Here is a 24,082-nt window from a genome sequence, read left to right as displayed (position 1 = left end):
AAGGATAAAATGAGTCACTCATAGGTCATTTAACAGTTAACAAAAAAAAGTTAACAACAAGAAGTTACTTATTCATAGCATAGAAGGGATACTGAAATACTTAGTTCAGATAGAAATGCCCTCCATTGTCCAATATAGAAACAAATCTGGGCAGTAGGACAAGATATGATGTCTTAAACATCTATCAAGGCTAAAGAGTCTCAAGTCCATTTATGCTCTTAAGGGACCAAGAAGCTACAACAATCTGACCACCAGGAAATTGCATCAATGGAGACATGACTTGAATCTTTTTCCTCTTAGGCCAATCAAATTTTAGGGTTAGATTCCTTGCCTTTGAGGGGGAAAAAAAGCTAGCCTAACCAACATAGTGGGGTTGGGAGGGGAAGAACCTTTGTAGATAAGGATCCTAAAATACCTCTCAATAACTTGACAACCCAACTCAAATTCTTTCCTTTGTTTCAACAACTTAGCCACAGATAAACCCACTTTTTTTCAGCCATGAACCAATCACCTGACTTTTTCACCAATTTGCTCCATTTATCTATCCACTCTATCAATTTCCCTAACTTTCTAATTGTACCACTTATCTTTTCTTATTTGCCTTGCCTTGCCTTGGCCATCACCTTCTCCTTCTTCTTGACTCTCTACCATCAAGTTCTATTCCCTAATCCTCCTTAATCCTCCATAGTCTTTTTATGGTCTCTGTAATTTCCTTTGATCTTGCTTGTCTTGTCTCCCAGAAGAGAATCCAGTTTTTGAGCCTGGAAATTGTTCTTCTTCAAATTTTCCTCAATTTCTCACAAATTTTGCCAAATTTATCTTACCAAAATTCAACCTCTAACCTAGTCCACTAGTACAAATCCTTCCAAACTTCCTATGTAATAACTTTATCCTCCTTAATTCAGTTCATGACTTTATTCTCCCACTCCCCCTATAACTTTCTACTACAGAAGCCAGAAATAGAATTCCATGTCCATGCAGCTGTCTCATAAGCAACTTAAGTATGGAGCAAAAGTCAACTCTTCTCCAGGCTAAATACTTCCAGTGACCTCAACTGACATAGATTTCAGAACCTTCACCTTCCAGGTTGCCCTTTTATGCTTGTTTCCTTCCCTCCCCCCCCCCCATTATCCTTCTTAAAGAGCCAAGCAAACTCAATAACAATTCATTGAAACACATTGTCTAATAATGAGTGGTTGGGAGAGAAAAAAACAAACATGCAGCTGACAGGCTCAGATTACAGCTATGAGGAATAGGTTTGCTCAGTTTAAGTAAACTTTAATCCAACCACAATTATAAAAAGAAAAGTTGCAAGCTATGGCAAACTTTTTGGATAAAGGACTATTAGTGTTAATCAGGGTACAGTTTCCATATGGGTCCACAGTGGAAAGCACTGTCAGCTATGTGTTGGCCTTTCAGGTAATAGGGTCACAGGTTCATGTAGGATTTCTTCTAAAGCTGGAAAGGGAAAATCACAGAGACTATCTAGCCCAAACCCTTATTTTAGAGATGAGGAAGCTGATGCCTAGGGAGCTAGGTGGTACAGTGGATAGAGTGTTGGACCTGCAGTCAGGAAGACCTGATTTTAAATCTGGCCTCAGACACTTGCCACCTAAGTTACCATGGGCAAGTCACTTAATCTGTCTGCCTCAGTTTCTTCATCTGTAAAATAAAGATAATAATAGCACCAGAGTCATTGTAAGGATCAAATAAGATAATATTTGTAAAACACTAGACAAATCTTAAAGTTCCATAGAAATGCTAGCTGTTATCATTATTGTTATAAGGGAGGGTAACTGCTGAAGATCACAGAGTTAGTAATCGTTAGAGGTGAGATCTGAACCCAGGCCTTCCAATTCCAGAGCCAATAATCTTTCTGCTGCACCATTCTGCCCCACAGATGAACAATTATTACTAAAAACATCATCTTCAAAACCAAAAAACATAATTATATCCAGTTTTATGAAGTATTTTATTCATTTATGAAGACACAGTAGACATGAATGGCAGAAAGAAAAATGGTGATCTACAAGCTGTACTTTGCCCTGTATATCTAAAATCTGATGATTTACAAATGGCAATTTTCCACATCTAGAGGCCTGAGTTGGAATTTTGTTTCAGAATAACTTGTAAATCAAATTTCTCTTAGAGGGTTTGTTGGCTTTGCAACTTAAACAGTTCACTAAAAAGAAAATACCTTGTAAGAAGCCATATTTCACAAGAGCATGTATTGCCTGTGGCTCAATAAGCCCATATTGTTTACATATCAATAAGCATTCTCGAATCATTTCCTGGCTTCATTAAACCTGCCTTTATATTTACATTTGTTTTCCCTCTGGAATACACTATTATTAAATATGTTGTCTTATTTAATTTGTACTAGAGTTTAATTTAGGTTAACAAGCACAAAAAAATGCCCTAGAAGCTTAATCTTAAGAATATGCAAAGACCTCAAACTGAAAGAATGTTTAAATCATCTAAAATAATGACTAGAAGAAACTAAACTTAAAGTAATGATGTCAGGAATTGCCTCTCCTAGGTCTAAGTATTATTCTAAATAACACAGATAAAGCTATAGCAGTTAACTTGGGAAGTTATGGCCTTTCAAAAGCATAAACTCTCTGTTGATTTAAAGTTTGATTATGTGACAAACATTAGAGCTTCTGCCAAAAGCCTTCCCAGAGACTAGTAAATCCTCTGCGAGCTGTTCAGGCACAAAATCTAAAGGAATGTTCTTAAATTTATGAAACCTAAACCAAAGTAACTTCTGAGTGGTGTACACTTCTAGATATTTTGTAATAAATTGCACAAATTCTTCAGTGTTCCCTGAAATAATCTACTACTGAAGGGAAGCTGTTTTCCTTCACCGAAGACTTATTTCTGTCTTTTATAAGGCTAATAGTGTGATACCTGACACATGCTGTGTATTTTATGAATCGCTTCATCATTTTTATCAACTGTTTTTGAATAGTTAACATTTACATCATTGTACAAGGTGTTAACAGAGATTAGCATAAAGGCATAGCCCATTACAAAGCGCATACAGCAAATAAGAAATAAGTATGGAATTAATTATATATACTCAGGTCATTGCTTGGACGGTGTTTATTATAGGTGAGCTCTGAATGTGAACGAGATTCAAAATATTCATCTTATATGAAAGGAATGAGATTTCCATAATTATTGAAGGAGCTTTAGACCTATGAAGAAAGTACAGTACGACTTTATTTAAAAGTTATTCTATGGAAGGGGCACACTATATTGAATATAGGAAGCCAGCCACAAAGCTAGGAAAACCTGTATTCAAGTCCCAAAACTCTGACAAAGTTGTTGTTTAGTCATTTTTCAATCATAACCAACTCTTCATGATCTCTTTTTGGGGATTTTCTTGGCAGAGATACTGGACTGTTTGCCATTTCCTTCTTTAGCTCATTTTACAGATGAGGAAACTGAGGCAAATACAGTTAAATGACTTCCCAGGGTCACAAACTAGTAAGTCTAAGGCCATATTTGAACTCAGGTCTTCCTGATTCCAGGGCTGGCACTCTATCTGCTACACCTATCTAATTGCCTCTGGCTATGTACATAACTGGCTACATAACCCTGGGCAAATTACATAACATCTCTGTGCCCTAGGCAGCTCCCTAAGACTATAAATTAAAGAGAAGATGCCCACCTCCATTGACAGAAGTTTCTTTTCACCTGGAGTTTCCAAAACCAATGAAATCACAAGTCTACTCGCTATCATACTATGTGTGCCTCAATGAACACTGGAGATAGAAAAACAAAAGCAAAAAGCTGTTATGCTCAAACATGTTAAAATGCTCAGATAGGAAAACAATATGGTTCCTTTATAAAGCCTTTGGTAAAAAGTAGCTAGCTTTAAAGAATCAGTCTGGGAATTGCTATCCTGGTTAAAGCACAACCTTTAGCCATTCTATGTAAAATAACTTTTCTGCTGTAGCTAACCTGGCGAAAGATTTAAGTAAGTAACTAGTGATTTAGTTCCCAAGAGATGGGTGTATTGGCTTGAAGATAGACATGGAGTTTTTCCACACAATAAAAGCAAAGTCTTGTAATATATACTTGTCCCTAGTTTTTCTCTTTCTTCTCTGGAAATGTAAAGATAAAATAATGGTAGCCATATTGAAGGAAAGGTGATTTAAGGTTTTCTCCAAGATCAGCAAAGTAACTCTCAAGAGAAAGTCAAGCTAATTAGAAAGTGTTGAACAAGAGCTAAATAATATTTGAAGCCAATGTCATCAAGGACTCAAAATCAAGGAAAAAGAAGGTGCTAACAGCTTGCTAGGAGGCAGTGGACTAACCAAGAATGTGGCCAAGCCTTAGGCACCCTGAAGCATGGTAAAGGAGGTAACTTTCAACATTACTTGAAGCATAATGCAGAGGACACAGGTTAAAGTAGTGGTAATGAATTACACATGAGGTTTAATGCATAGGGAAGTAGTTCCTAGGGAGTTGCCTTTCCTTTAATACTTCTCTTCTTCAGAGTCATATTCCATCTTTCTCCAGGTTACCTCTCCCACCAATCATCATTTTTGATAGGTATATTATATTTTCCTCACTTTCTCAAATGAAGAGAGAAGGTAAATAAGCAAACATCCTATCACTTGGCATTTGTAGGTAACGAATTATCGACTGAATCTTGTGCTAAACCATTTCTGAGCATTTAGAAGGGTGACTGGAATGACACAGAGTCTGGCATATAGTAGACAAATAAGGAATTTTTTTTTTAAATTGATGACTTGATGGCTAGGAGGAGATAACCAGCCTTTGTAATATTGACCCTTAGAGCCCAAACTTATTAAATAAATAATGGTAAAATTACAAGCTAAGAAAACTAAGATGATGGCAACTGGTCCCATCACTTGCTGGAAAATAGAGGGAAAAGAAATGGAAGCAGAGTCAGATTTTCTATTCTTGGGCTCAAAAATCACTGCAGCCATGAAATTAAAAGACATTTGCTCCTTGTAAGAAAAGTTATGGGAAATCTGGACAGCATACTAAAAAGCAGAGATATCACCTTGCCAACAAAGTTCTGCCGAAGCTATGTTGTTTTTTTTTTCCAGTAGTATGTGGCTGTGAGTATTGGATTATAAGGAAAGCTGAGCATTGTGGAATCAACACTTTCGAATTGTGGTGCTAGAAGAGACTCTTTTGAGAGTCCCTTGCACAACATAGAGATTATAGCAGTCAATACTTAAAGAAATTAATTCAGATTACTCATTGGAAGGGGCAACAAAGTGGTGTAATGGAGAGAGTACCAGCCCTGGAGTCAGGAAGTCAGGAAGACCTAAGTTCAATTTTGGCCTCAGACACTTACTAGCTGTGTGGCCCTGGGCAATTCACTTAACCCTGTTTGACTCAGTTTTCTCATCTGGAGGAGGAAATGCCAAACCATTCCAAAATCTTTGCCAACAAAACCACCAATAAGGTAAAGCAGAAATGGACACAACTGAAAAAACTGAAAAACAACACTCATTGGAAGGAAAAATATTGAAGCTGAAGCTTAAGTACTTTGGCCACATAATAAGAAGACAGGATTAATTGGAAAAAACCCTGATGTTGGGAAAGATTGAAGGCAAAAGGAGAAGGGGATGGCGGAGGATGAGATGGATAGATAGTGTCGTAGAATCAACAAACATGAACTGGGACAGATTTCAGGAGATACTGAAGGATAGAAGGACCTAGTGTGCTATGGTTCATGGGGTCATGAAGAGTTGGACAAGACTGAATGAATAACAACAACAAAATCATAAGATTTTGAAAAACTACAGTGTCATTTTTAAAACTACTGTTTTATATACATTAAGTGCATATATGTGTGTAGTATTATATAACTAATGATATTTTTATTATTATTAAAGCATACTAACTACTTGTCTTTTTCCCTTGTGTTTATCCCGTAATATGATAGTCTCCTACTTGGTTTATACTTCCAGGCTCTCCTCTCTCAAATGCATCCTTTACATAACTGCTAAAATCATCTTTCAAAGATAGGTTTCCTACCACATTACGAACTCTCAGTGGCTCCCTCTTGATTCTGGGACAAATTATAAACCTTACTGCTTGATATTTAAGGACCTCCCATAATCAAGCTTATTTTTCCAATCTTAATTGCACGTTACTGACCTTTATCTACACTATTTTCCAGCCAAACCAAACTACTAACTGTTCTGCAGTCCCAACATACCCATCTCCTGCCAGTGTTTTCAGTTCTGTAATGCCTCCTTTCCCTAGCTCTGCCTCTGTGTCCTACCTTCCTTCAAGATTAAATTTTCCTGGCCTATTCTTTGTTACTGTTCTTCAGATCACTATTCATTTATTTGTGTGTGTGTGTGTGTGTGTGTGTGTGTGTGTGTGTGTGTGTGTGTGTGTGTATGTTGTATCCTCCAGTAGTCTGTAAGCTCCCTACAGGCAAGGACTATTTTGTTTTTGTCTTTGAATCATCAGCATTCTAGCATCTTGAATTGAATTATTATCTGGAACGGAAGGTGCCACCTATATAACAAACATTTTGCTTGATTGAATCATTGCATTCTTGAAAGTACTGGCCAAGTGAGATGCTGAAAAGAATTGCAAATTTACCTACTATGAGTCCCTCTGAGCAACAACTGTTCTTAGGTTCCTGACCCGGATTTTAAGTGATAAATCGCTATAAAGCTGATTGTCATTGATTTTTCTTTGATGAACTCTTTGTTATCAGTAGATTCAATCAGAGACTGAGTTTAGGGAGCTAATCAACCACACTTTTTTTTTGTAAATACACAGCAGATAGAGTTTTTATCTAGGTAAAATGAGCTTTATATTATGGGGAAATAAATATACAACTGTGGTTTATGATCATTGTTATGTTTTGTCTCATTATGCTATGTTATGTTCAAACTAATGTTTGAAAGGTTCAGACGTAAGAAAAGGGCAAAGCGTCCTTAAAACCCAGCTTCAGAAAGGGGCAGGGGGAGGGCCAAGACAGGAATCAACATATTGGCCCATGAATCAGACCATCCAATGCAAAAATGGAGGCAGATGTATAGTCAACACATCTAATGAATATTGAATAAACTAGTTAGAATGGAAAGGTAAATTGACAGCTTCATCCACCTCCAAAATATGACAGGTAGACATTTTAAACTCCATGAAATTCTATAGCTGAAATCTTTTGGAAGAGTAGTAGCTCACTATTGCTGCCAGTTGTCAGCTCTGATGCATTTTCCATTTGTTTTTCATTGTGTTCTGATTCTGTAGTCTTCAGGATGATTTCGTTTCACTCTGCAAATGCTTTGACCACCATGTTTTGTCTAACTGCTGCTACTAATTGCACTGCATGTGTGTGTTTTTTTAATAATTTTTATTTTTCATTGATCTTAGCTGAATAAGAAGGAAGAAAGGAAGAAGGAAGGGAAGAAGGAAGGAAGGGAGGAAGGAAGGAAGGAAGGAAGGAAGGAAGGAAGGAAGGAAGGAAGGAAGAAGGAAGGAAGGAAGGAAGGAAGGAAAAGAAGGGAGAGAGGGAGGAAACCTTTATTAAGTGACTACTATGTTTCAGACACTATGCTAAACATCTTACAAGTATTATCTCATTAGATCTCACAGCACTAGAAGGTAGGTGCTATTATGATCCCCATTTTACATTTGAGGAAATTGAGGCAAAGGTTAAGTGACTTTCCCAGTATCACACAGCTAGTAAATGTCTGGATTTGAACTCAGGTCTTCCTGACTCCAGACCCAAAATTCTTTCCGCTGTACCACCTAGCTGCTTTGGGGGAAAAAAAATGGTTCTAATGAAGTAAGATATGTGCCACTAATAATTATGATGCTATGTGATTTCAAAGTACTTTCCATATCTGTTATCTCACTTGTTCATAACTACAACCCTCTGAGGTAAAATATTATGAGCCTCGTTTTACAGATGAGGCAACTGAAACTTGGAGGATGTAAATGGCTTAAGGTAACCCATCTAGTAACTGCAGAGCTGACATTTGAAACCAGAATTGAATGCCCAGGTTAGTGTGCTTTGGGCACACCCCATTTTTCGTGTAATTTTTAAAACCTTGTGTCTAACAAATTTTAAGTTCTATTGGATTTTACATGTATTTCATATACCTTTATTTTCTAACTAATGTACATTACATAGTATCTTAAATGTGTGGCTTACATAATTAGATAAAAATCTAACTCCATTTGGTCCTCATTTATTTTTTCTGTATCAGTCATGCTTTTGATTATGTGCTATAAGACATTTCAAATAATATTTCTCATCTTCAACATTGAGCAGGTTTTTAAATTTATTTTACTTCCCAGGATCTGGGATGGGAAATATTTGAGTACGATGCTCAAGCCTTACAAAACTTGAATTACCTTGGGTACTAATAATAATTATAATGAAATTATGAAAAATTACAAAAGCATTTTAGTCACGTTAAGCTATGATGCACTAACAGTCTTTGAACAATTTTTACTTTAAGTGTGAATGGCAATTATGTATACAGGCTTGGATAACTTGCATATTTAAAGCTTTTGTGACCAGACACAATTGCAGGATTTATGTAACAATACATCTTCATTCTTAAGACTTTCTACTTGCAAGTACAACATTAAAATAATCAAATGGTTCTATGATATACACTATGATATAATTAGATGGAAAGTAATTGGCACGTATTTAGAAAATCAGTATGAAACCTTTTTCTCTGTAAAATACTGTGGGTAGCACTTTTACAATGATCTAAGGTATCATGGAAAAAAAGCAACTGAACAGCTGGTGCTCCAATAAAAATTGTAATCTGCTTGAGCAATTGGAATACATTGTCTCTTTGGCTGGCTTTACCAATGTAGTTTATTTCAGATACAGGGTGGAAAGGACCAAATTAGTTTATTATTTTTATCTTGGCCACAATGTTATGTTTTTATATAAATGAAATAAGTTATGCAAAAATGCATGATAGATAATCCTGCTTTGTGGTAGATATCATATTTAGGGTATATAGTTTTGTAATTTAAGGACTCATCCCAACTCTGTCACACACTCTGTGCCTCTAACCGTGTTATATAAACTCAATAAATGTGACATATTGATAGTACTTGGATGAGAATTATACAGGATGGGTTACAATCTGAAACAGAAAAGATATCCAAAAGTGTTTTATGGCCAAATGTGTCCCCCATCACCAACTTTGTCTGCCACATCATCAAAGCTGTATTGGACATTTCAAACCAGATGCCCCAAAGACATCTCAAGTTCATCAAGTTCCAAACAGAACTTATTATCTCTTCCCTAAAACTCAGGCTTCTTCCAAATTCTGTATTTCTGATAAAGGTACCACCATCCTCATAAGTTCACCATCTGGGTATTACTCTTGACTCCTCATCCTCCCTCACACTGCATAGCAAATCATTTGCTAAATCTTGCCCTACAAATATCTACAGAACATGTCTCACATCCAACCTCTTCTCTTTACTCACACAACCAGCATCTTAGCACAGAATTTATTACTGCTTTCCTAGACTATTGTAATGGCCTCCTAATTGGTTTGCCTACCTTAAATCTCTTCCCACTCAAATCTATCCACTGCTGCTAGAAGGATTTTCCTTGGTGATCCAACTGTGCCACTCCCCTACTCAATAAATTCCAATAACTCCTAATTTCTTATAGAACAAAATATAAATGCATCTATTTGGCTTTGAAAGCCTTTCATAACCTGACCCCAACCTATCTTTCCAGCTTGATTATACAAGATTGCCCTTCCCACACTCTTCAATCAAGCCAAAAAAGCTGCTTATTATTCCTCACACAGGAAACTTTTATTTCAGCTTTCCATGTTTTTGAACTGGCCTGAGAGTAATATGCTTCCTCTTCATCTTCTTTTAGAATCCTTTACAGCCTTCAAAACTCAATTCAACACAACAGTGGATAGATCACAGGACTCATAGTCAGGAAGACATGAGTTCAAATCCATCCTCTGACATGTTCCTTAGCTGTGTGACCCTGGGGAAGTCATTTAAACTCTGGGGATAATAATAGCAACTGCCTCCCAGGGATGTATGAGGATCAAATGAGTTAACATTTGTGAAACACATTGCAAACCATAAGGTGTTATATAAGAGTGAATTGTTATTGTTATTAATATTATTATATAAAGCTTTTATGGATCCTCCAGTTGTTAGTGCCCCCCTCCCTATACTACCTTATGCTTGATTTGTCTTTTTTCTATATATATTTACATAGATGTTATCTGCTCCCAATAGAACATAAGCTCCTTGAAAGCCAGGACTGGTTAGTTTTGGTCCTTATGACCCCAATACCCAATGCATATTACCTGGAACACAGGAGGCACTTAATAAATCCTTTTTGATCGAACAATCAGTGGATTCAAAAACCATTTTAATATAATGTAATGGATAATGGAGTTGTGCTTTTGCTTTATAATAAGCAAACTTTTGTGACTAAGTAACAATATGTAGAGGTAGAATGGGTAAGAGACAAAGAACTGGCCTGGAAGGCAGAGAATGAGGAACACCTGGGTTCAAATCTATCTCTATCACATGCTGGCCAGGGACCCTAGGAAAGTCACTTCACCTTTCAGTGTCCAAGGCATCTCTCTAGCATCATAAATTGAAGTTGCTATTCTTCATTGGTAGAGGTTTTCCCATGAGAATTCTCCATGCTCCTGGGAGAAAACTCAAAGTCACACACACACACACACACACACACACACACACACACACACACACACCTGATTACAAGTAACTAAATATTTTAGACTCTATGCATATAGTTTCATAGACTTAATAATTTAAAATACTTCGTATGTTTTTAAACAAATATTCAGTTCTTCATTGCTTTGGAACCAAAATAGGAAAATATACAATTTTACAAATCAGATACAGTAAATATCCAAAATGCTGTGAAGGATTATGGATATTTGGAGCTATATTTTCAGTTCCTTTATGTAGTATATGGGAATGTCCTTTCTCCCTACTTTTTTCTTCAGTTTCAATAGGATTTACTTGGGGTTTCCTTTGGAGACCTAATATTGCACTTTCTACCATTAAGATGCATTGCGAACCTTTCTTATCCTTGGTTGCAAATAAATTTACAGCCCCAGGAAGCATGTTCTGGTAGGAAGAAAATAGGAATAGAAGTAGTGACAGGGAGAGGAATGACAATTATTTTCAATAATATTGCTGTCTTTTTTCTTCCTTTCTGTTCTTCAGATCCCCCCCCCTTTTTTCTTCTGGCATATTATCCCACTCTCACAACTAACTTGTTTTATAGGAACTGTGAGTATTGGGCTAAGTAGGGGATGTTGGAATGTAAGCATTTTTGCCGACTTCTTTAAATAAAAGGTTTTCTGACAAATGGATAAAATCGTGAAGGTCAAATAAGCAAAGGTGAGAGAGAGATCGAAATGCAAATCCAGAGAGGGAAGTAAATAGAACCATGGAAAATAAAGAAGGGTTAGGTTTTTTTTAATGGAGAAAATTTTGTACAATGGAAGAAAAGGGGAGCTATTTGGAACTAATCTCATTTGACCTCCACCTTCAATAATGATAAAATATTAATGTGTTTTGATATATGGAATAAAATATTTCATCTGAGATGGATCTTAATCTCATCACTGTGAAGACTATTCGACTTTACATATCACATCATTGTTTATCCCTGCCTTGTCATCTCATGTGAATTTTGTCCAAATCCTGTCCAAATAATTTTATGAATCCTATATAGATCTAAAAAAACATTCTCAAAGACTATTGTTGTGAATACTAGTGTAACCCTTGTCTTTCCATCTTAACCTTTGCTAAATGACTTTATCACCTACTCTTCCACTCATACGCTTCCTAGATGATGGTTTTTATACCTCCTCTTCTGCAAGGGTCATTACTGGCAAAATATTATAGCACACATATATCCATAATCAAATGAAATGATGTATTTAAAGTGCTTTGAAAACCTTAAAGCACATGGTATTAGAAGCTGCTATCATTATTATCATTATTATTATTATTATTATTATTACTTTTCTCATTCTTCTCATCCTCTATTCAGTGAAGTCCAGATACAAACAGTCCTAGGACTAATTGTTATACTTTTAATGCTCTTTAATGTTCAATGCTGGACAAATAGTTATGTAGTTGAATAAGCTAGTTGCTTTTTTGCAATCTTCTAGAGGGTAATTGAAAGTGTCAGTCAGTTAAAAAGCATTTATTAAGTGCTAGACACTGTACTAAGTAACAGGGATACATAGAAAGGCCAGAAAAAAACAAAACAAAACCATAGTTCCTGCCCTGAAGAGTGTACATTCTATTGGGAGAGATGATGTATTTCTCATCCTGTTCCCACATGGTTTTGATTTTTTTTCTGCTAAAACTCTATATATTGAGAGCTTTTCATTGCTTATAGTTTAGAGATTATGTGTATTCTGTGATATTATTATTGTTATTATTATAATTACTTATTAATAATATTACTCTAACTTTTTTAAGACTTCATATAGAAACAGTTCTAGAATAAGTCATTATCTTGCTATCAATATTTTATTATTTATGTTCTATGGAGTATCTATGGATAGATAGAATGACTGCTTTTGTGAAAGTATTGGGATATAAATTTATCTTCTATGGGCTCACTGAAAATATTCTCAGGGTATTGTAGTAGATATGATCATAGAGATGATATAAAACTCATTCTATTGCCAGATGGTTTTTATTTCTCCTTCCATGCCTCTCTATTTTGAATTCCTTCCATTCCACATCAGACTGTGATTAGGAGCATTTAGTATGATTACATCTATTAAAAATAGTCTTTCATTTTTATGGAGAGGTAGTATGTCTGCAGGAAACAGTTTTGTCTGGGATGATGCTCCAATTCTACCATAGTTTGTTTGATTATTAAAGATATTTTGATGTTATATTAATGGGGCTCTCATCTGTTAGTTTATGACATAAATTCTAACCACAAATCTGGTGTTTGGTAGGTTAAAAATGTATGCAAACTACATTTAATGTGTTGCATAGTTTTTTTGCCACTTTTGTATTACATTGGTCAATAACTCTGGGCTAATTAAAGATAACTCTTCATTAATCCCTAGTGTCAATGACATGATCCAGAATTAGTATCATGAACTCCATTTATATAAATAAATTTCTTCTCCATATATTGCCATTTGGATAATCCACAATTACTATTCTTTGAAGACCATGGTGGCATGCATTAAAATATGACACTTATTTTATAGCAGTGTTTATTACATCATTTTGACATAAGTTCTTGCTTTCATTTAGGGCCTGAAGGAGCTCTTTTTGAGCACTCAGTAGAAACACCACTTGTCAGAGCAGACCCATTTCAAGACCTCAGGTAAGAATATTATCCAAAAAATAAGCATACCTTCAAGACTATGCACATGTTCACAGATGCTCTAAAAATGATTTGGTAGTCACTAATGGCTTTATATTGTTCTTATCATTGTTTTTTCCTAGTTTTTAATAAGTTTTCTGAAATTCAGCAGAGGTCAAATAACCTTCCCCCCTCCAAAAGAAAAAAAAAATAAGGAAGGAAGAAAAGAAGGAAGAGCACATAAGCTGGAAGTCTAGCAAAAGTATTTTTTCTGGAATGCAAACTCGAGAAAGCAGATGTGATTGAAAAGGGAGTGTTTGGAATTGACTTGACCACATATTACGGTGTGTTCTTAGATAAAATTCAAGAGCCAGATATCTATGAGTATGGAATTATCAGATGGTAAGGGGCTCTCTATGAGCAGGGTTCTGATATCCTTGAAGAAGAAAGCTAATTCTAGGTCCTTCAAAGTTTTGCTTTGTCTATCTGTATCTATTTTAAACTGACAGTTTGTGCTTCAACAACTATGCTCATAATTGTTCATTTCACAAAATATTTGAATTTCACACATTTAGCCTTTTATATAAAAAACTTAAGCACAGTCTGAACAGTTTAATATAATTTCATTTCTTTTTCAAAGAATATAAGGAATAGGATGGCATAATACTCTGGACTTGAAGTCAAAAAAGACCCAAAATTCAAATACCATCTTCGACACTAACTGTGTCACCAGGAAAAGTCACCTGACCTCTCTGATCTTCAGGTTGTAAGACTAGCAATTATAGACAAGTTGCAATTTGCATCTCTGGAAAAAGTCTATGCCAACAGAATCATACATCCTTACTATATTGAGATATTAGGGCATATAACAAGACTTAAATGAACTTTTAACCTTGGGAATTAATATTCAGAAATAGATATAATACATTTGGGGATAGCATGCATTTCATTTATCATGATTCCATAAATTAGTTGCTTTCACTACAAACCTCAATATTTCAAAAAACCTATTACTTAACTGATATGGGTACCACAGGAAAAGGGGATGGCAGAGGATGAGATGGAAATAGTGTTATGGAAACAATGAACACGAACTTGGACAGACTTTGGGAGGTAATGGAAAATAGAAAGGTCTGGCATGTTATGGTCCGTGGGAATCATGAAGAGTCGCACACAACTGAGTGACTGAACAAGAAAAACCCTTCACCTATGCAGACTATAGTCCTTTCATTCCTTGGCAGATGAAACTTCATGAGCTCTTATAGCCAAAATTATTCAATGCTTGATGATAAGCTCTCCAAATTTATTTGGGCTGTCTCTCAGACAGCTCACAGTCCATCATTGAAAAATACTATATTCAAAGCCTTTTCAACTTGCACTACCACGGTCCTTGAGAACCCAGGGCAACCTCCACAGCATAATAGTAGGCTATAATGGAGGGTCAGTTTTCCTTCAGTAAATCAAATAACTACAAATATTAATAAAAATCAAAAGTTAGAAAATGACAATGTTTTGTTTTTCTCCATTTCATCGATATAATCTGAGGAAGGGCTCAAGTAAATAAAAATCATTTGTCTTTCACATTTGAAGGACATTCACAACACAGAAATAAATTGTGTATATGATGAATATGTTAGAACGAAATTTAATATTACAACATTGTTTTAGGTACATTATCAAAAACTCTTGAGGGAAGTAATTTCACACACCTGGAATATGAATATCTTGCAATACCAAAAAGGCCACAAACACGTTAAAGCCACTTTGGGATCATAATAGGATACAAGTAATGGGGAGAGAAATCAAGTTACATTATAGATATCATTATTTAATGTGGATTTCAATATTTTAAAATACATGACTCTCTTATATAAAGGTCATTTTTCTTATGTGTCATTGGAAGCATGGCAGACTCTAGCTCAAGAAAGATTTAAAAACCACAGTCAAATTCCTGATTTTTGCTGGAGAGGCATCATATGAATCACTTTTCTAAGTTTAACTCTCACTGAGGAAAAAAAAACTATTGATCTTAATGCTAACTGAAGTTACAAAGATATTAAACAGAAATTTTAAGTCAGATTTTAGGTCTTAAATTTTTCCTTGTATTACTATGCATATGTTAAGTGAAAATCTCTACTTTTCACAGAAATACTTGTTCTCTATCTTCAGAATGTCAGATAAATCTGCAAACTACTTCCTAGGAAAGCAATAAACTTTCTCCTCTTAGATTAGGTTTTTTTTTTTTGTGAATGAATGACAAGGCCAAATTCTGTAGCCCTAAGAATCTTAAATTAATTTCTATGTATCTTAAAACCTTAACCCATAAGAGAAATTAATTTATGACATAATGGTTAAGTAATGAAGCTTAATGAGATCATTTCTGTGCCTGTTTGATCAAGACCATGAAAACAAATAACTGATATAAAAACCTGTGCTTAAATGAGATATCTTCTTTTATCTTAACAATTTATGTAGTGAATACTTACAAGAAGAGAATATCACTATTTATTTAAGGTAGATATATGGAAAATATTTTCCCTCTATTGTTAAGTCCAAATTGATCATCCAGGCCATCTTAGAGATATCTTGCTGTACTTAGTATACTTGTGATTGAGGGGAATACTGTAGGCATAGGATACTTGAATTTCAGCAAGATTTTTGACAAAGGTCCATTTATGGAAAAGATATAGGAGATGATCCAGGAATGAGGTACATTCATGGTCTTAATGGGTCAGGGCCATTCTGGACAGAAGTCTGTAGGCAAATACTCTTGGGATATCAATGGATGGCCACAGCCCTGTTCCATTCAACATGTGCTGGAGTGGTAATAAAATGGAATGCTTGTCAGATCAGCAGGGGAAATGCGTTTGGACAGGATAGCCAATACACTGAATGAGAGAATCGGGATTCAAAAAGATTTCAAAAGGCTAGATAAATGAGATTCATTTGTCAAGATTAAGATTAGCAATGGGCAATATAAAGTCTTATAATTAGATTTTAAAAAGTCAACTACACAACTACAGGATGGAAGAAATGTTGCTAAATAATATTTCATTTAATAATGAATAATAATAAATTTACATAGTACTTTAATTTTTAAAAGTGCTTTACAATACTATTTCATTTTATTCCCCCAACAAACCTAGGAGGTAGGTGTCATTATTACCTCATTTTACAGATGAGAAAACTGAGGCAGACTAATGTGAAATTATTTTCCCAGGGTTACACAGGTAGTAAGTGTCTAAGGCTGAATTTGAACTCAGATTGTTCTTACTTCAAGTCCACCTAAGTGCCACAAGGTCTGTTTAAAAAGGACCTAGGAATTCAAGTGGACTGAAAGATAATATGTCAATAGTGTGATGTGGCAGCAATAAATATTTGTGTGATTTTAGGTTACTTTAACAGAAGCATAATGTCCAGAATGAAGGAAGTTATAAGTACTAATGTCCTCTGCCCTAAGACCACATTTTGAGTATTGTGATGTGGCTAGATTGAATAGTGGATAGAGTGATCAACTTAGAGTCAGGAAGACCTATTTCACATGCTGCCTCAGACACTTAATTAGCTGTGTGACCCTGGGCAATCACTTAACGTCTCTTAGCCTCAGTTTTATAATATGTAAAATAAGGATGACAAAAGCACTGACTTCACTCAGTTGTTATGAGGATAAGAGGGGATAATATATCTCCATGTACAAACCTTAAAGTACCTTTTAAGTATTAGCTATTATCATTATTATCATTACACTCAGTTCAGGGCTTCAGATCTTAGGAAGACATAGACAAGCAAAAACACCTCCATAAGAGGGCTACAAAGTGTTGAAGAGACCTGAAACCATACTCTCTGTGAGAACTGGGTTTGTTTTGGCAGGTAGACTCCCAAATATTTTATAACGTTTGTAGTAACTTTAAATGGAACTTCTCTTTCTATCTCTTGCTGTTGGGCTTTATTAGTAATATATAGAAATGCTGATGATTTGTGTGGACTTATTTTATAACCTGCAATTTTGCTAAATTTGTTTATTTTCCAGTAGTTTTGTACTTGATTCTCTAGGATTCTCTAAGTATACCATCATATCATCTGCAAAGAGTGATAGCTTTGTTTCTTCTTTGCCTATTCTAATTCCTTTGATTTCTTTTTCTTTTCTTATTGTTAAAACTAACATTACTAGTACAATGTTGAATAACAGTGGTGATAAGGGACATCCTCGTTTCACCCCCGATTTTATTGGAAATTCTTCTAGCTTATCCCCATTACATATAGTGTTTGCTGATGGTTTTAGATGGATGCTCCTATCATTTTGAGGAAGACTCCATTTATTTCTATGTTCTCTAGTGTTTGGTAATAGGAATAGGTGTTGTATTTTGTCAAATGCTTTTTCTGTATCTATTGCGATAACCATATGATTTTTGTTTGCAGCCCTGCATCCTGGTATAAACTCTACATGGTCATAGTGTATTATCCTCAAGATTAGTTGCTATAATCTCTTTGCTAATATTTTATTTAAATTTTTTTGCATCTATATTCATTAGGGAAATTGGTCTATAATTTTCTTTTTCTGTTTTGGTTCTTCCTGGTTTAGGTATCAGCACGATATTTGTATCATAAAAAGAATTTGGTAGGACTCTTCCTCCATCTATTTTCCCAAATAGTTTATGTAGTATTGGAATTAATTGTTCTTTAAATGTTTGATAGAATTCCCTTGTAAATAAATCCATTTGGCCCTGGATATTTTTTTTCCTAGGGAGTTCAGTGATGGCTTTTTCAATTTCTTTTTCCAAAATGAGGTTAAGTATTTTCCTCTTCCCTTAGTCTGGGCAATTTATATTTTTGTAAATATTCATCAGTTTCACTAAGATTGTCAAATTTATTGGCATACAGTTGGGCAAAATGGCTCCTACTTATTGTTTTGATTTCCTCTTCATTGGTAGTGAATCCACTCTTTTCATTTTTGATGCTGGTAATTTGATTTTCTTTCTTTTTTTAATCAAATTTTTCAAGTCAAATTTAATCAAAATTTTTATCAAATTTTTAATCAAATCAAAATCAAATAATCAAAGTTTAATACTTTTCTTAATTTCAATTTTATTAATCTCTTCTTTGGTTTTCAGAATTTCTAATTTGGTATTTAATTGGGGATTTTTAACTTGTTCTTTTGCTAGCTTTTTTTGTTGTTGTTGTTGCATGCCCAATTCATTGACCTCCTGTTTCTCTGTTTTATTCATGTAAGCATTAAGAGATATAAAACTTCCCCTAAGAACCACTTTCGCTTTATCCCATAAGTTTTGGTATGTTGCCTCATTTTTGTTATTCTCTTGGATGAAGTTATTGATTGTTTCTATGATTTGTTGTTTGACTCATTCATTTTTTAGGATTAGACTGTTTCATTTCCAATTAAATTTTAATCTATCTTTACATAGCTCTTTATTACATATAATTTTTATTGCATCATGATTTGAAAAGGATACATTTAATATTTCTGTCTTTCTGCATTTCATTGTGAGGTTTTTATGCCCTAGTAGATGGTCAATTTTTGTGTAGGTGCCATGTACCACTGAGAAAAAGGCATACTGTTTTCTATCCCCATTCAGTTTTCTCCAGAGGTCAATCATATATGACTCTCCTAAAATTATTTTGTGGTTGGATTTATCTAGCTCTGAGAGGGGGAGGTTGAGGTCCCCCATTAGTATAGTTTTGTTATCTATTTCTTTCTGTAACTCCCTTAACTTCTCCTCTAAGAATCTGGATGCTATACCACTTGGTGCATATATGTTTAGTAATGATATTACTTCATTGTCTATGGTACCTTTTAGCAGGATGCAGTTTCCTCCCTTATCTCTTTTAATTAGATAAATTTTTGTTTTTGCTTTCTCTGAGACCAGAATTGCTACACCTGCTTTTTCGTTGCTTCAGCTGAAGCATAATATATTCTGCTCTAGCTTTTTATCTTTACTCTGTGTGTATCCTTCTGCTTCAAATGTGTTACTTGTAAACAACATATTGTAGAATTATGGTTTTTAATCCACTCTGCTATCTGCTTCCATTTTATGGAAGAGTTCCTTCCATTCACCTTCATAGTTATGATTACTATCTGTGTCTTTCCCTCCATCTTATTTTCCCCATTTATGCTTTTCTTTCTCCTTTCTCCCTTTCCCTCCTCACTAGTGTTTTACTTTTGACCACCACCTCCCTCAGTCTTGCCTCCCTTCTATTAGCCCCCTCCCTTTTCTTCCTCTTTACCCTTACTACTTCTTCCTTCACTTCTATTCACCCCTTCTCTTTTCTTTTCCCTTTGCCCTCCTACTTCCTATAGGGTAAGTTAGATTTCTACGTCTAACTGATTATATTATTCCCTCTTTGAACCAAATCTGATGAGAGTAAGGTTTAAATAATGCTCATCTCCCTCCCTTCTTTCCCTCTACTTTAATAGGTTTTTGTGCCTTTTCATGTGATGCAATTTACCCTCATGTGCCTCCTCCTTTCCTCTTCTCCCAGTAAAATTCCTTTTCACTGGGTACTTGATCCTTGGTTGTAATCCAAGCTCCTTTGCCTTACAGAATATCATATTCCATGCCCTCCAATCTTTTAATGTAGAAGCTGCAAGGTCCTGTGTAATCCTGACTGTGGTTCCATGATATTTAAATTGTTTCTTTCTGAATGCTTACAGTATTTTCTTTTTGACCTGGTCATTTTGGAATTTCCTACAATATTCCTTGGTGTTTTTAATTTGAGATCTCTTTCAGGGGGTGATCACTGGATTCTTTCAATGACTATTTTGCCATATGGTTCTAGTACCTCAGGGCAGTTTTCCTTTATGATTTCCTGAAAGAAAGCTGTTGGTGCTGGTTTCCTGGGACACCTCCCATCCTATACTGCTCCCCCTACCCCAGAGCAAAAGGGACCTTTACCATTAATCCCCCAAGCTTCTGGAACTATATGATTGTTGAACCCCCTCTTTCTTCTGGCTCAGCTATTCCAGTGTTTTTCCTGGGGTGATATTTTCTGGATTTTCAGAGGTCAAAAAGGGAGGGTAAGAGTGACTTACTTCTTACTCTGCCATCTTGGCTCCTGGAAGCAGAAGTCTATTATGACATTTTGACTTCTTAGACCTCCCCTGGAAAGGTCTCAGGGACTCCTTGGGGTACCTGAACCATGCTTTTGGAATGGATGCTCAGTGAAGATTGGTGGAAGCAATTAGTCATGTTTATCTAAGAGAAAGGAAGATATGAGGGTGTCAGAGAGCATTGATAACTGTTTTCAAAGTATTTTAACTGGATGTCATGGGAAAGAGGAACTCAGTTTTTTACTACTAGGGCCAGAGGGCAGAACTAGAAGCAAGGGAGAGAAGCTGTAAAGACACAGAGATATCAAACATGTAAACAAGTAAATCAATTCAATGAACATATAAGGCATATGCAAAGTAATTTTTAAAAAGTAAATCCAAATTCATGATAGGAAGCTTTCAAAAAGTAGAATGCCCTACCTTAAGAGGTAGTGACTTTGATGAATAGAAATCTTTAAGTCTCCACTCAAAGAGTTACCTTTGGGGATATGGCAAAGGGATTTTTTCTTTTGGACGCATTAAGCTACATAAGCACTGAAGTCTCTTCTACCTCCTTGAAGTGACTCACCTGATGTAGCTAAAAAGTTAGAACTGGGATCCGAGCTCAGATCCTCCAACTCCAAAACCAGTGAGTGATGTCTCCATTCCACAGCAGTGCCACCTTATGATGGGAAAATAAAGAATGTTATGAGAAAAGGTGGTAAAGTGTACCTACATTTATAAATGTAAAAGTATGTCATGTCTCAGTGACTCTCTCACTCTGGAATTTATTGTGACAAAGCATTGACTGAAATAATAAAAACCAAAGCCTCCACTAGAGACCTTCTCTAGCTTATATAGCTTTGTATTTATACTCCTTTCAATATGGCATTTCTTTCCTGAATCCTCAGCATCTAGTATAGTGGCCAACACGTAATAGGCATTTAAATGTTTGTTTAGTTGGATTGAATTTTTTATGTTCTGTGTAGAATTCCTAACCATTTTTGAGTTTAAAATTCCACTGAGATAATATAATTTATTTTTTTTACATCATAGCTACTCAAGGTGGTTTAGTGAAGCTTAAAACAAAAATGTGCTTTTAAAAAGTAGATGATCTTCTTTCTAACGGTTCTCACCAGGTGAAGGTGCAAAGCAAGAGCTTTGAACTTGGTGTTAGGAAGACCTAAAGTTTAAATCCTGCTTCAGATAGTTACTGTTTAACCTTGGACAATTCCTATAACTGCTCAGTACCTGAGTTTCTTTTTCTATAATATGAGGATAATAGTAGCACCTACCCTAGAGGGTTATTGTACCAAATAAAATAATGTAAAAGAAAGTGCATTTCAAACCTTAAAGCACTTTGGAAATGTTACTTGTTATTGATGAGGATTTTCACCTAAAGATATTATTTATCCATCCAGAAATAAGTCGGCTAGTTTCCATTCATGGTTAGCACTAACATTCTGTGTTGTTGTTATTGTTGAGTCATTTTCAGTAGTGTCTGACCCCATTTGGAGTTTTCTTGGCAGAGATACTGGAGTGTTTTGCCATTTCCTTCTCCAGCTCATTTTACAGATGAGGAAACTGAGGTAAACAAGGTTAAGTGACTTGCCCAGGGTCACACAGATAGTAAGTGTCTGAGGCCAGATTTGAATTCAGGAAAATGAGTCTTCCTGACTCCAGTCTCAGCACTCTACCCACTTCTCCACTTAATTGCCCATTCTATACATAGTCATTAAGATGAGATATGTATTTCCTGTGACAAAATAAATCCTAGATTGAAGACTGAATGAGAATGATGCACTGTCTCAAACCTACATATTGCTTTAAGGCACTGAACCCAGAAGCACCAACCTTGGCTACTCAAATGGTCAGTAAGTAGTCTTCATAAGCTATGCACATTGGACATATGGAATTATTTATTTAGATTAATTCTGCCACAATAAATAAAAATCCAAGCTAAATAATTTTCTTAGATTTGTTTAAGTAGACTTGGTGAGCATAAATCTCCATTGGTCAGAATGAATCATTTTTATCGCTGCCACCCCTAAGCAATAACCAATAATGCAGACAACATTTTATGATCTAAGTTCAAAGAGAAGGCATAATGTGACCTTCATATTTTTGTTAAGTTTTTTTTATGGCAACCAAGTTTTTAACTGTAATAATTCCCATTCTCAGAGCTTCCTTGGGCCTCTTTCAACATGTTATGCTACATCTACTGAGTTGTATTGTAGAGCTACCTGAGAAAACTCTAAAATCCAATCACACAATTATTGATTTTCAGATCATAGAGTTTTAATGACCAATATCTATAACTTATACTTTTGCAGTTTTCCTGTGAGCTGTTTCTACTGTCCTTGGGAATTTTACCAAACTTGGATTAAGGACAATGGTACCATGTATTGTTTTCCTGGAGGAGTTCAGTCTCCTAAATTCTTCTGGGAAGTTCTTACCACTGGCTCAGAAGACAAAGGTTCTCCAGATTCATTTTAAACAGGGGGTGGCTCCTGCCTTCTCTACAGAAAATTTCTTCATGAATCATCACTGTGCCACCTGGGTCTGAGCACTCAAACATCATTCTCCCCTCTGGTTGGCTGGAAAAAAGAAAAATAAACAACCATAAAAAAAAACACATTAACAACTGAATATTCTTCCTTTGTTTTAGTGCATAATCTACTGTTTGAGCATAGTAATGACTGTTCTATTTTGTCTTCTTGAAATTCTATTTCTGCCCTGGCAATTAGGAGGTGTCATTAATGAAATCTGTATGAAATTCAGTTCCAATTTCACAGCTAGACTCTTGCTCATGCTTTCAAATATAATTGGGGTTCAAAATGAATTGGGTTTAAAGAACTTCTAAGAGAGTTTCTCCTAGGATATCTTTTTTGTTCTTTCAATATTAAATAAGAATAATTATTATCCATGTCCATGAAAACTGGAAGGTTTTATTTTTCTTCTTTTTTGCCAGTCAGTTTTGGGTGGCAAAAATCTAATTCCTAATTAGTATGAGTTTTATCTTTTACTAGGTTCTTTTTCCAAATGTCTTTAATATTGCTCTCTTTTGATGTCATCACCATTCTGAAATGCTAAGGAAATTCTGGCTTACAATTGCAGTATGATCTCCTTATTGATCCTTTCCATTTGTTTATCTTCATTTTTTGCCTTAAGATTCCTAAGTATCACACAAACGAGATGATTTAGCAGCTGTTTTACCTGGAAAAGTATCTTTAGTAAATTGTTCCATCCCAAGAGAGAGCACTGGGCAGAATGGAGATTTTTCTCATTTAATTTTTTCCCATTAATGTGAGAAGCTTTTCATAACAAGAATGGAGATCAATGACGCTCCATTTTGTTCAATGAGTGTCAGGAAGACAGAAAGAAGTAATGATCACTGCAGTGAAAATGGAAAATAACATAGATCCAACACTTCTCTCTCTCCTTGGCCATCCCTACTGTCCATGATGAAATGACTGTCGTATTCTTACAATGAGTACATTTTACATTCATTAGGAGAAAGCAAGTAAAGCTGGAACTCTCTGCAGCTTAAAGATGTGGCTTGCATTCCTATTACTGCTGCACCTAATATCCTACATACAGTTAATCTGTCCCTTTCTTTTAGAGCTGAATTCTACTTGGACATTTCAGAAACTGAGTCAAATTTATGCCACAAATTTGCATTTTAGTTG

General features: G+C 35.3%; 1 protein-coding gene across 4 annotated transcripts in view; it reads left to right on the top strand.

The window, feature by feature from the left end:
- Positions 1–24,082, top strand: part of SGCG (sarcoglycan gamma) — a 298,874-nt gene that overhangs the window by 225,148 nt on the left and 49,644 nt on the right. For 3 of the 4 annotated variants that reach the window (XM_020997245.2, XM_020997247.2, XM_020997246.1), the window contains exon 6: positions 13,300–13,372. In XM_020997245.2, the coding sequence (XP_020852904.1) occupies positions 13,300–13,372 (73 nt within the window). Of the gene's footprint in view, positions 1–13,299; positions 13,373–22,726; positions 23,003–24,082 lie in introns of those variants that run through there. The other variant, XM_020997248.2, reaches the window with a different exon arrangement.

Source organism: Phascolarctos cinereus, unplaced genomic scaffold (genome assembly GCF_003287225.1).
Source record: "Phascolarctos cinereus isolate Bilbo 61053 unplaced genomic scaffold, phaCin_HiC Scaffold_726;HRSCAF=1367, whole genome shotgun sequence".
Taxonomy (NCBI): domain Eukaryota; kingdom Metazoa; phylum Chordata; class Mammalia; order Diprotodontia; family Phascolarctidae; genus Phascolarctos; species Phascolarctos cinereus.
The sequence above is the reverse complement of the archived record's forward strand: the minus strand, read 5'-3'. Positions and strand labels throughout refer to the sequence as shown.